We start from the raw sequence: 14,117 nt of genomic DNA on the forward strand, positions 1-14,117 counted from the left end.
AATTAACATACATTCATTGACTGCTTGTATTTTTTTTACTTTTTCGCTGGCAATATAATCTCATTCTTTGAACAGCTGTAATATCTGTCTTGCCTCAAAAATATTTTCCATTTTGACTTGTTGTTTTTTTAAATCTTGTTTATATCTTCATTTAATTATTAATTTGCTCTTATTTAAAATCAAATCAGTGTTAAATTGAACCATATAATATAAATACTCTAAATTATAATATAAAAGATATACAAAATATATCAATTTTTATTTATACAAATTACAAAATTTTACACACATTATTGCTCCATTCTTTAAAATAAAAACAGACAGAGGAATACCTTGAAATTAAATTAATGACATAAATATGCACATACTTTATTTATTTAATAAAAAAATAATAACCTTCTGTATAGTTTTATAATTTCATTCGACTTTTAACACCTAAGAGCACTTATATATATATATATATATATATATATATATATATATATTCATTTATTTAAATTATTTCCTCTCGTTCAACCATTTTGCAACACTGTCTTTGTTAACTTTTAACCATTTTATATTATTGGAAACAGTTTCCAGGGCTTGTTTCCGGGCAGCAGCTCCTGCTCCGGCCTCCGGAAATTTGGCAAAGAAGTCATTCATCTGAAAAATAAAATTTTAAGCCCATTTGAATAAAATAACTTTGAATTCGATATTACATTCTTAAGCAATAAATATAAAAAATTCGGGACATTTTTTTGGTTTTTGTCAAATAACTCACAAAGTTTATATAAAAGCACCCTTTTTAAGTTAGACAGGGTGAAACTAGATAAAATTTACAACATTTTCATTAAAACAGTTATATAGCACCCGATATAAAATTTTTGAATAAAACGACTTTAGATTAGATTCTTTGGTTGTTTTCCATGCCATCTAACAAAAACTTTCCAATTTTTCCTATTAAAGTTTGCATGAAAAATATTTTATCTTAAATTCCTAGAACATTTCAAAAAAAATCATACACACTTTATAACTTATCGTAAGTAGAAAATTAAAAGGATTACACATTTTTTTAATTAATAAATAATATCAAATTATTATAGTTATCTAAAAATAATTTCTTTTTAAAAAAATTGGGAAGTAGAGTTAGAATAAAATTTAGTATAAAACTATGTAAAATATTTGCTTAATAGTTTTTAAAGTATTCAATATTTTTAATACAGTCTTTGGTAAAGTTGGACAATATTAAATTGTTCATAACTTTTCTTAGTAATAAAATTTTCTATAAACAAAATTATTCCATCAAAAAATAAAATGTCAGTCACTCAAAGTAATTTTTAGCAATATTGGTACTCGCATGCATTTTATTAATATTTGTTTGATAACTTTTTAAATATTCAATGTTTTTTAATAAAAATAGTTAGAGCAAAACTAGATGAAATTTCCAACATATTCATGCTAACAGTTATATACACTCCGATATAAAAGTTTTGAATAAAACGACTTTGAATTCGAGATTTCATTCTTAAGCAATAAATATAGAAAATTCGGGATTTTTTTTTGGTTTTTGTCAAATAACTCAAAAACTTCATACAAAACCACCCTGTTTAAGTTAGATAGGGTAAAACTAGATACAATTTACAACATTTCCACTAAAACACTTTTATACACTCCTATACAAAAATTTTGAATTAATTACAATTTTGTATCATCTTTCAAATCGTCTTTTTACCTCTTTTAGCCTCTCCTCAGTAGTAAATCTGTCGGTAACAGATGGAATAAGTCTGCCCAAATTTCTTTCCCCCAATCCGAACCTGTCGATCATTTTTTGCCAATTGTCCTGGACGTATTTCCAGGTTGCATCAGTACTTAAAGGATTTGCAGAAATCGAGGACATGCATTTGAAATAATCCTGTCCTCGGACGTTTTCTTCTAACCAGGCCAAATCTGTATACCTGGGGAGAAAAAAATTGATAAAAATTGATAAAAATTAGATAAAAATTAGATAAAAATGGTATAGAAAGGTGATTTTTGTGCAAAAACTTTTTTGAAGTTTGAACTAAATATTTAAATATATAAATGTATATACTCTAGTACAAAATTATTATTTAAAATCTCTTTTTAGTCAAGAAGGATCTTGCTAAGAGCTAATATAGATACTGAGCTAATATATACAACAAAGATTTCAAAATTCGTTAAAAATAATTTAAATTGAATGAAATGGTAATTTTAATACTAATAATTTTTTTTTAGGTTTAAGCTATTTATTTAAGTTATAAATGTTTAATTTAGTATATATTTATTAGTTAAAATCGCTTTTAAAACAGACACGTGATATTTCTAAAGTTGATTTATAGTAAGGTTTGAAAAATTCATAAAAAATATTTGCAACTCGGTAAAGGCGATGTTTTTGGAACTATATATATTTTTTAAGGTTTTAACTAAATATTTAGACTATAAAATATATATACTTTAGTACAAAATTATGATTTAAAATCGTTTTTTAGTTAAAATGTCACGAGTAAAATTAAGAAGCAGATAAATCTAATAAATAGTTTAAAAATCGTTAAAAATTATTTAAATTAAACGAAAAGCATAATTAATACTGTGAAGGGTAATTTTTAAGGTTCTAACTAAGTATATAAATATTAAAATATATATATACTTTAGTACAAATTTATAATTTAAAACCGTTTTTTAGTTAAAATGTCACCAGTAAATTTAAGAAGCAGGTAAATCTAATGAAAAGTTAAAAAAATCGTTAAAAATTATTTAAATTTAACTAAAAGCATAATTGATGGTATAAAAGATATTTTTAAGGTTTTAACTAAGTATATAAATATTAAAATATATATACTTTAGTACAAATTTATGATTTAAAAACATTTTTTAGTTAGAATGTCACGAGTAAGTTTAAGAAGCAAATAAATCTAATAAAAAGTTTAAAAATCGTTAAAAATTATTTAAATTTAACGAAATACATAATTAATAGTGTGAGGGTTATTTTTAAGGATTTAACTAAATATATAAATATTAAAATATATATACTTTAGTACAAATTTATAATTTAAAAACGTTTTTTTTAATTTGAGGTCGCGAGTAAATTTAAGAAGCAGATAAATTTAATAAAAAGTTTAAAAATCGTTAAAAATTATTTAAATTTAACTAAAGGCATAACTAATAGTGTGAATAAATATTAAAATATATACACTTTAGTACAAATTTATAATTTAAAATCGTTTTTTATTTAAAATGTCAAGAGTAAGTTTAAGATGCAGATAAATCTAATAAAAAGTTAAAAAATCGTTAAAAATTATTTAAATTTAACTAAAAGCGTATATAATAGTGTAAAAGATATTTTTAACATTTTAACTAAATATATAAATATTAAAATATATATACTTTAGGACAAATTTATAATTTAAAATCGTTTTATAGTCAAAATGTCATGAGTAAGGTACCTTTTAAGAAGCAGATAAATATTACGAAAAGTTTAAAAATCGTTAAAAATTATTTAAATTTAACTAAAGGCATAACTAATAGTGTGAGGGATATTTTTAAGGTTTTAACTAAATATATAAATATTAAAATATATATACTTTAGTACAAATTTATGATTTAAAAACGTTTCTTAGTTAGAATGTCACGAGTAAATATACAAAATTGTTTGATCAATAATTGACACAGTTTTTGTGACTCAGTAATAATTTTATAAAGTGCTTTATAATTTAACAAAACGCTTTATAATTTTAAAAAGTGCATAAATAATATACATATACATATATATATATATATATATATATATATATATCATTTATAAATTCATATTGTGGAAAAAAAGTACTTTTCAGGTAAAAATTATTTTTTTAGCATTTAATAAAATGTACCCATTCAATTTATTTAAAAATTTATTATGTTTGTACTGAAATAAATTTAAACAAATACTAACTTTTTGAGAACATCAGCATCTTGTATAAAGGACAATCCATCCATTAATTTTTCCTTTTCAGAAGCATCCCCTTCATTTTTGAATCTGTCCCAAACAATATCCCAAATTTGTTTTGTTCCAGCTTGTTTCATTCCTTGAAAAAACATTAAATATTAAAAAAATAAATAATATTACAAATATAATAAAATTTAACTGAGACACATTGTAAAGCATTAGAGACATGTAGCACTCTCCTTATAAAAGTCCTTGGTACACAGATTTTTACGTTTTAGCAAATATCTCAAAAAATACTTCATTTAGAAAAAAGTTTTCTTAACAAAAATTGTAGCTAGTAAAATTTACAACATTTTTGTAAATATACTGTAAACCTATAAGTCACTATAGTGGTGCTACAGCTTTTCAAAAGTGAGCTACATTTTTGTCAACATTAGTAGTGCTACGGCGTAACATGCAGTACAAATTCTCACTTTTTTCAAAAATATTTTAAAAAATACTTAATTTAGAGAAAAAAGTTTCTTAACAAAAATTGTAGTTAATAAAATTCACAACATTTTTGGTAAATATACTATTAGTCTATATGCCACCATAATTGTACCACAACCCATTAAAGCAAATTCATGAACTCTCAGCCCCCTTTTTGAGCATTCAGGCAAAAATTATCAATTTTTGATTATTATTACCATAATTGTATACTAAAGTGCGCAAGTCAGGATGAGGAATATTTTCAGCATCAGCTATCCAGTCCAAAAATAATTTCCCAGCTTCTTCCAAACATTTTTGGTGTCCCATTGCACAAGCCAAATTTAATAATTTTACTCTGAGATGTCTAGAAAAAAATAATAGATAGTTAATATCATGTTTTTTTTAGTATTTAAATATAAAATGTAAGACTTACTTATCCAAATGTTTTTCATCATCATCGACATCCCATTTTATTCTATCATAAGCAGGCTGAAGAATTTCTAGTGCATATTTCTGAAGAGAATAAAAAAATAATCTACATGATTTTTTTCTTATTACTAGGGTATTCCCCTATCTTACCGTAAATTTCTCATAAACTTCACTTCCAAATAGCAATTTTTTCAAAGAATAAAATTCAGTAGAGGCAACTGCCCATGGAACATAATGCATTTCATTTGCCAAATAAGTTGTCATCTCCAAAGCAGTTGAATAGGGCAACAAAGTTGCTTCGGCCAAGGAAAAGGCATCATTTAATAAATGGGCTCTGTCTGAGGCTGAAAAACTCTGAAAAATTAAAAAAAAATAGAATCCTAAATTTAAACTTGCTTGCCATCATATAAAAGCTCTAAATCTATCCAGACAAACGTGGTTCAAAAATTATCAAAACAAACAGAATATGACATTCGGTGTTCCTCAAGGTTCGATCCTTGGCCCGAAAGTATTTTTTATCTAGTTCAAACACTTACAATTATTCTTTTCTTCATTCAAAAGCTCTAAATCTATCCAGACAAACGTAGTTCAAAAATTATCAAGACAAATGAAGTAGAACATTCGGTGTTCCTCAAGGTTCGATCTTTGGCCCACAAGTATCTTTTATATAGTTTTTTCTATTTCAAAAACTTACAATTATTCTTCTCTTCATTCAAAAGCTCTAAATCTATCTAAACCACCGTGGATCAAAAATTATCAAGACAAACAGAATATGACATTCGGTGTTCCTCAAGGTTCGATCCTTGGCCCACAAATATTTTTTTATCTACACAAAACTAATGTTTTGTAGTTCAAAAACTTACAATTATCCTTTTCTTCATAGCATTGCTCAATTTTTGCCACATTTCCTCAGAATAATTGACTCTGTAGTATCCGATTTGATCATTGTTGAGTTTTATCCATTCGACATCTTCGGCTACTTGAATAGTTTCTACAAAAATAAATGGAAAAAATTAGTATTTTATGTTAAAATGAAATATTCTGAGGTTTAACTAAGGATTTAAATGATAAAGTATATATAGTATAGAATAAAATTATCAGGTAAATTAATTTTTAGTCCGACGTTGTGATTTTTATTTATTTATTTATTTTCAAAGAAGAAATCTATATTCGTATAAAAAAAATTATTAAATTACTTTAAAATAGAATAAATGAGTATTTTATGTTTTAGTAAAATATTTTAGGGTTTTGACTATGGATTTAAATAATAAATTATATATACTATAGAATAAATTTATTACCTAAATTTATTTCGTAGTTTGACGTTACCGCGAGCAAGTGATTTTCAAAATAGAAATATATATTCATATTAAAAAATTTAATAAATTACTTTAAATTGGAATAAATGAGTAATTTATGTTATAATAAAATATTCTAGGGTTTTAACTATAGATTTGACTATTAAAATATATATGCTATAGAATAAATTTATCATCTAAAATCATTTTTTAGCTTAAGGTTACCACGAGCAAGTGATTTTTGAAGTAGAAATATAAATTCATATTAAAAAATTTATTAAATTACTTTGAAATAGAATAAATAAGTATTTTAGGTCCTGGTAAAATATGTTAGGGTTTTAACTATATATTTGAATAATAAATGATATATACTATAGAACAAATTTTATTATCTAAATTTATTTTTTAGTTTGAGGTAACCACGAGAAATACGAATTTATAAATATGTAGTAAAAAGTTTAAAAATTTATAACTTCCAATCTGTTCAAACTAAAACTTTAATTTTTGTTTCAATCCAAAGCTAAAACATCATATTATTATATAAAAATAGTTGAAACAAAAAATTATTAACAAAGTCTTATGAAAAACGTGCTTTTGCAAACGCTCCTGTCTTTAACAAATTTTTAGTGTAGACTCATTTCGGCGTGAGCTTATTTTTGAAAATTCGTAACTACTAATCCATTACAGTTAAAATTTTCATTTTGGCTTCATTCTGAAGCTAAATCATCATATTTTCATATAAAAATAGTTTAAACAAAAAATTACTAACAAAGTTTTAAGGAAAACGTGCTTTTGCAAACGCTCTTGTCACTAACAAATTTTTAGTGTCGACTCATTTGGGTGTAAGCTCATTTTTAAAAATTCGTTACTACCAAACCGTTCAAGCTTAAACTTTAATTTTGGTTTCAATCTAAAGCTAAAACATTATATTTACATATAAAAATAGTTTAGACAAAAAGTTGCTAACAAAATTTAATGGAAATCGCTCTTGTCACTCACAAATTTTTAGTGTGAACTCATTTGGGTGTAACCTCATTTTTGAAAATTCGTAACTACCAATCTGTTCAAGCTAAAACTTTAATTTTTGTTTTAATCCAAAGCTGAAACATCATATTATTATAAAAAAATAGTTTAAACAAAAAGTTGCTAACAAAATTTTATGGAAAACATGCTTTTGTAATCACTCTTATGTCACACACAAAATTTTAGTGAAATTCGATGTAGACTCAATTTTGAAAATTTATAATTACGAATCAGTATGAGCTAAAACTTTAATTTTTATTTCAATTCAAAGCTAAAATATTATATTTACATTTAAAAATAATTTAAACAAAAAGTTGCTAACAAAGCTTTATGGAAAACGTGCTTATGCAAACGCTCTTGTCACTAACAAATTTTTAGTGTAGACTCATTTTGATGTAAGCTCATTTTTAAAAATTCGTAACTACCAATCAGTATGAGCTAAAACTTTAATTTTGGTTACAATCCAAAGCTAAAACATTATATTTACATATAAAAATAGTTTAAACAAAAAGTTACTAGCAAAGTTTTATAAAAAACGTGCTTTTTTACAAACTTTCAGTGTCGACTCACTTAGGCGTAAGCTCATTTTCGAAAATTCATAACCACCAATCCATTCACGTTAAAAACTTCATTTTCATTTCCTTCTAAAGCCAAAACCCCAAAATTTCACACAAAAATAATCTAAATCTACAATTTATACATACTTTGAGCATCTTCCCTCGGGAACCATTCAAGTTTATAATCGTCTTTAACATTCGTGATGTACGTTATTGGAATTTCCCATCGGTAACTAAAATTTAAACAAATATAAACAATAGCAATATATTTGTTTATATGTAAATCTATTTATTTACTTGTATGGTGAAGGTTCAGCCTGACTTTCCTTATCAGGATCAGCCAAAAATCTTTTTTGTGTCAGGACAAATTCTCCAGGTTTTTCACCTTTTGTGACAGTGACTACTGGTAAACCCATTTGCCTCGTCCAGGTGTCCATAATTTTACTAAAAAAATAATAAAATGATAATAGATATAAAATTTATGATTATTATTTATTATACTGACGTTAAATCCATTTCATCCTTAACAATTATTTGCAATTGGTGTAAAAGATCAGTTGTTCTTGCATTTCCATACTGATGAGCTTTTAGATAGGCTGTGATTCCTTTGGCAAAACGATCCATTCCGACGAAATTTTCTAACATCCTGATGATACTTGCACCCTGTAATAAAAATATAAACATTAATAGACAGATAATCGAATAATAAAATATATTTGTTAAAGAATAAATTTATTATCTAAATTCGTTTTTTAGTTTAAAGTTACCATGAGCAAGTGATTTTCAAAGTAGAAAAATATATTCATATTAAAAAATGTATGAAATTACTTTAAAATAGCATAAATGAGTATTTTATATTTTAGTAAAATATTTTACTGTTTTAACTATATATTTGAATAATAAATGATATATGCTATAGAATAAATTTATTACCTAAAATATTTTTTTAGTTTGAAGTTACCACGAGAAATATATTTTCAAAGTCGAAGTTTGAAAAATTATTAAATTTAATTCAAAATAGAATAAATGAGTATTTTATCTCTTGGAAAAACATTTTAAGGTTTTAACTAGAGATTTAAATAATAAAATATATATGCTATAGAATAAATTTATTATCTAAATTGATTTCTTAGTTTGACGTTACCACGAGCAAGTGATTTTCAAAGTAGAAAAATATATTCATATTAAAAAATTTATTAAATTACTTTCAAATAGAATAAATGAGTATTTTATGTTTTGGTAAAATATTTTAAGGTTTTAACTAGAGATTTGAATAATAAATTATATATACTATAGAATAAATTAATTATTTAAATATTTTTTTAGTTTGAGGTGACCGCGAGCGATCGAACTTATACGAATTTATAAATACGTAGTAAAAAGTTTAAAAATTTATAACTTCCGATCAGTTTATGCTAAAACTTTAATTTTTGTTTCATTCTAAAGCTAAAACATTATATTTACATATAAAAATAGTTGAAACAAAAAATTACTAACAAAGTCTTATTGAAAACGGGCTTTTGCAAACGCTCTTATCACTAACAAATTTTTAGTGTGGACTCATTTTGGTGTAAACTCATTTTTGAATATTCATAACTACCAAACCGTTCAAGCTAAAACTTTAATTTTTGCATCATTCTAAAGCTAAAATATTATATTTACATATGATTTTTTTTACCTTGTCGTATGTGATTGCGTCAAAAATTTCTGTAATTTGCGAAGGCGTCTCCACCGTTTGAACAATTGGATGAGATCCTAAAGTTCCATCTAATTTCATCACACTATGGACAGTACTTGGTAAAAATTGTTCCAACTGGATAAAAAAAACATCAACTTAATAAAAAAAAAATTAAAAAAAAAAATCATGCAAAAAACTGACTTAATTTACACCATTTTTATCAATTTTTGTTTGACAAATTTATAAATAAATGATTAAAATAAGTAAAAATTCACATTACCAATCCCCAATCTTTGTACACTTGATCTATTCCTTTATTTTGCATATAACTGGCAAAACCTTCATTTAGCCAAAGTTCGTTCCACCAATCCATAGTGACTGAAATTTTATTTATTTTATTTATTATTATTATTATTTGCTTTTAATTCTTATTAAATCATCATACTACTTAATGAAAATACTATGCTTTATTTTGTACTCTTTTTTATATAAAAAAATAATAAAAAAAATACTAAAAAAATAAATAAATAAATAAACAAAGGGTTAATTAAATAAATAAATAAATTGACAGATAAATATATACATATATATATAAAAGTATATAAATACCAAAATTTACATCAAAATGCTGACAAATGTTGAAAATTTATTTTTGCTTAAGGGCAGATTTTGACGCCAATTATTTTTGTATATATTTATTAAAAATTATTTTAAATAACTCCAGTAAATATTTTTATATTGTACAAACGTGCAATATCAAATTTGTCAAAAATAATTTGATTTTTATACCAATTTTTTAATAAAAATTGGATTTTATCGATTTTTTTTGCATATTTTCAGTCACTCATGAATTTGGGCAAAACGCTCTCTGGCTCTAATAATAATAATAAATATATATTCATATTAAAAAATTTATTAAGTTACTTTAAAATAGAATAAATGAGTATTTTATGTCTTGGTAAAATATTTTAGAGTTTTAACTATAGATTTAAGTAATAAAATATATATACTATAGAATAAATTTATTAACTAAATTCGTTTTTTAGTTTGATGTTACCACGAGAAATCTATTTACGAAGTCAAAGTTTAAAAAATTATTAAAATTATTTTACATTAAATAAATGAGTATTTTATGATTTAGTAAAATATTTTAAGGATTTAACTATAGATTTAAATAATAAAATATATATAGTATAGAATAAATTGATTATTTAACTTAATTTTTAGTTTGACGTTGTGATTTTCAAAGTAGAAATATATATTCATATTAAAAAATTTATAAAATTACTTTAAAATAGAATAAATGAGTATTTTATGTCTTGGTAAAATATTTTAGGATTTTCACTATAGATTTGACTATTAAAATATATATGCTATAGAATGAATTTATTATATAAATTCGTTTTTTAGTTTGACGTTACCACGAGCAAGTGATTTTCAAAATAGAAATATATATCCATATTAAAAAAAATTATTAAATTACATTAAAAAGAATAAATGAGTATTTTATGTCTTGATAAAATATTTTAGGGTTTTAACTATAGATTTAAATAATAAAATATATATTATAAAATAAATTTATTATATAAATTAATTTTTTAGTTTGACGTTACCACGAGCAAGTGATTTTCAGAATAGAAATATATATTCGTACTAAAAAGTTTATTAAGTTACTTTAAAATAAAATAAATGAGTATTTTCTGACCTGTCCTATTATAAATAAATTATTATATAACAAAAAAAAAAAAAAATTCGCATAATTTAAAACTGTTTTGTCCGACTAACTTTGTTTCTTACTAAATTTTGGAAAATAATAAAATAATTAAATAAAATTTAATAAAAAAATATTAAATAATTTTAGTATTATAACAGTAGTTCCTAAATTTCGATGAATAAGGCTTTGTACAAAGATTGGGGGTTTTGTATGCATTTATTTAATTTTTTTTCTGTATTTTTTCTATTTTTTTTGTATTTTTTTTACATACCAAACCCCAATCGTCATAAATCTGATCTATGCCCTTGTTCTGCATATAACGGGCAAAACCTTCATTTAGCCAGAGCTCATTCCACCAGTCCATGGTGACTGAAAATATTCACTATTTAATAATAATTTAAAAAAATATATTTTAATTATCAGGGTACAAAAAGTCCCTTAAATTTTCCTTGAAAAACGACCCTAAAAACTATTTTGTACTTTCAAGGGCGATTTTAAAGTATACCGAGTTGCTGTATGGGCTTATAATGTTAGACAATATTGTAGATTATTCAATTCTCTATAAATTTGTCTAATATTATATTAATATTAAGCTAATGGTTTAAAAGTTACAAAAGATATAGTAAATGAATGCAACCAGTAGTTCTATTATACTCTCTATTCTGCGCTCTATTAAGGTTGGACGTGCATACCTTATTTTGAAAACCAATTTCAAAGTATACCGAGTTGCTGTAGGTCATTATAATATTAGACAAAATTATAAAGTATTTAATTCTAAATACACGTGTCATACATCAAATTCACTTCAGACAAATATTTCACGAGTTATACAATTTTTTCCCCAACCACCACACTATAGTTTCCTATAGAAATGCATAAACTATCGATTTTTTTACAAAAAATATATTTGTTTCTTTTTTCAAATTATATAAAAACAAAAATGTTTTTCCTTAAAATCTGCATCATGTTCCTCCCTGTTCGTTCTTTTTCATCTGATCGGCCAAAGCTTTTTCTCTTTCCAATTTCTGTTTATCTAAAGCAGCTTTCAACTTTTTCAGAGACTCCAAATTCTTTCTAAAGAAATTAGATCGAAATTTGTGATCAAAATTCGACTTCGAAAATTATACTTTAAATTGGACGATTTGAGGATAAAAAATTATTACATCTTTTTTTATTCTCCATAAAATATTTTTGTAATTTTTGATTAATAATTCAAAAAATTACCCAGGCTAAGCACAGTCTAAGCGCCACTGTGGTACAAATGTTCATTCAAGTGCGTTTAGACTGTTTATGTATTGGAACACTTTTCCAATTTTGTGAGAAAACTATTGAAAAATGTGAAAATGCCGCTAAGCTAAGCACAGTATAAGCGAAAATGTCGCACAGAATTATTTGCAAATGCGTTTAGACTGTGACTATACGGGAGCACTTTTTCAATATAGTGTAAATTAGGAAACTATTTTTTTTTAAATTGAATTCGAAATGAAATGACGATTGTTAATGTTCTGGAGATAAATTGATTTATGATTTGATTTACATTTGATTTGGTCACATGTAACAAGATAATGCAAAAATAATGAAAGTTACAGTATTTGTAATAATATATTTGAAAACGTTTAAAATTTCTCGAATATTTCATTATGGTACGGGAAGTTCCAGCAATTTGCCTTAAGGCACGATGCCATGCACCACTAGTTTTTTTTGATATTGATAGAAACACATTAAATTTCACAAAAATCGGTGACATGTTGTCAAAATAGTTTGAATTTTGCAAAAAATTGGTAAAATTTGGCCAAAACTGACAATGAAAGAATTTAAAGAAATTTTTTATACATTCAAGGAATTTGATTAAAACTGTCCAATTTTTTTTAACGTGGTAATTTTGTGAAACTATTGAAAAATGTGAAAATGCCGCCAAGCTGAGCACAGTATGAGTGAAAATGCCGCACAGAATTATTTGCAAATGCGTTTAGACTGTGACTATCCGGCAATTATATGTAAATTAGGCAAATTCTTGCATTTTTTTTGAAATTGAATTCGAAATGAAGTGACGATTGTTAAATTTGAATTGGTAAAATTTGGCCAAAACTGACAATGAAAGAATTTAAAAATGCATTCAAGGAATTTGATTAAAACTGCCCAATTTTTTTTAAATTTCAACTACCAAAAATGTCAAAATAATAATTGCCTATGAAAATACTGATCCTCCAAAGCCTTTTGTCTCTCAGCTAATTTTCCGCCTCCTTTTTTGATGTCACCATCTGTATAAAATCTGGCCCCAAGGCCCAATTTATCCCCCAATTCGCCTCTGGTCAAAAACGATCCTTTTCGGTATCCATTCAATGTCAAAAATCTCTTAAAAGAACCGCCAAAGTTCGACACTGCCGTCTGGTCTTGCGATTTGGGCAAAAGTTGTAAAGCTTTGCTTATTTTTAACATTTTGACTTTTTTTTTAAACAAATAATTTTTTTTATAATTTTTGATAAACAAATATGGATTTTGTTTTATGTTTTTTTGTTTTTTTGTTATTTGCAAATGTTCAAGGCTTGCTAACTAAAATGGGAAAATGGAGATTTTATTGACGTTTGATTTTTTATTCAGGGTTCTTTGGAATTGTAGTGATTTTTTAATATTTATGATGTGGTTGTTGGAAAATTGGGTTTGAGGATGTGAGTTTGTATGAAATTTGCAAAATTTGGTGCCAGAATTTGAAAATGGGTTGCTAACGTCAAGTAATTAAATCAGGTATGAATTCCGCACAAATGTTTATCCGCAAAACTGCGACGCGGCGCTTACGCGCTTCTGTATTTTGTCGCTTAAACTGTATCTGTATTTTTTATTAACTTCCCGTAGGGTAAGTTTATTGTAATCGTACAAAAATTGAAAATTTTTACATTTCTTTATGTTTGAAGGTTTCTGAACATTTTGGCATACCTCAGAACGAAACACAATTCAGAGACGTTTTGCAGAATCTTGTTACATAACCTTAATTAAAAATAATGAAACAAAAGAAATGATATCTCCTTAC

At 24.6% G+C, this 14,117-nt stretch overlaps 1 protein-coding gene across 1 annotated transcript; it reads right to left on the bottom strand.

Annotated features, from left to right (window-relative positions):
- Positions 1–403: 403 nt before the first annotated feature.
- LOC113389042 (glutamyl aminopeptidase-like) lies at positions 404–11,453 on the bottom strand. The gene is made up of 12 exons (XM_026626091.1): positions 11,361–11,453; positions 9,376–9,510; positions 8,203–8,360; positions 7,995–8,141; positions 7,845–7,930; positions 5,683–5,810; positions 4,970–5,173; positions 4,824–4,903; positions 4,609–4,754; positions 3,929–4,061; positions 1,712–1,934; positions 404–642 (listed from the first exon to the last, which is right to left on the bottom strand). Exons 1-12 carry the CDS (start codon positions 11,451–11,453, stop codon positions 499–501), a joined length of 1,677 nt encoding a protein of 558 aa, XP_026481876.1. The 3' UTR covers positions 404–498.
- Positions 11,454–14,117: the final 2,664 nt, after the last annotated feature.

Source organism: Ctenocephalides felis, unplaced genomic scaffold (assembly GCF_003426905.1).
Source record: "Ctenocephalides felis isolate EL2017-DRISC unplaced genomic scaffold, ASM342690v1 CF-g0.4_SCAFFOLD_03573, whole genome shotgun sequence".
In the NCBI taxonomy this organism is placed as follows: Eukaryota; Metazoa; Arthropoda; class Insecta; order Siphonaptera; family Pulicidae; genus Ctenocephalides; species Ctenocephalides felis.

Coding starts and splice junctions, on each gene's coding strand:
- LOC113389042 (XM_026626091.1), bottom strand. CDS start 11,453: ATGGACTGGTGGAATGAGCTCTGGCTAAATGAAGGTTTTGCCCGTTAT. Junction 5,811..7,844: donor CCCGAGGGAAGATGCTCAAA/GTATGTATAAAT, acceptor TTATTTTTGTAG/AAACTATTCAAGTAGCCGAA. Junction 1,935..3,928: donor GATGCTGATGTTCTCAAAAA/GTTAGTATTTGT, acceptor TTTTCTCCCCAG/GTATACAGATTTGGCCTGGT.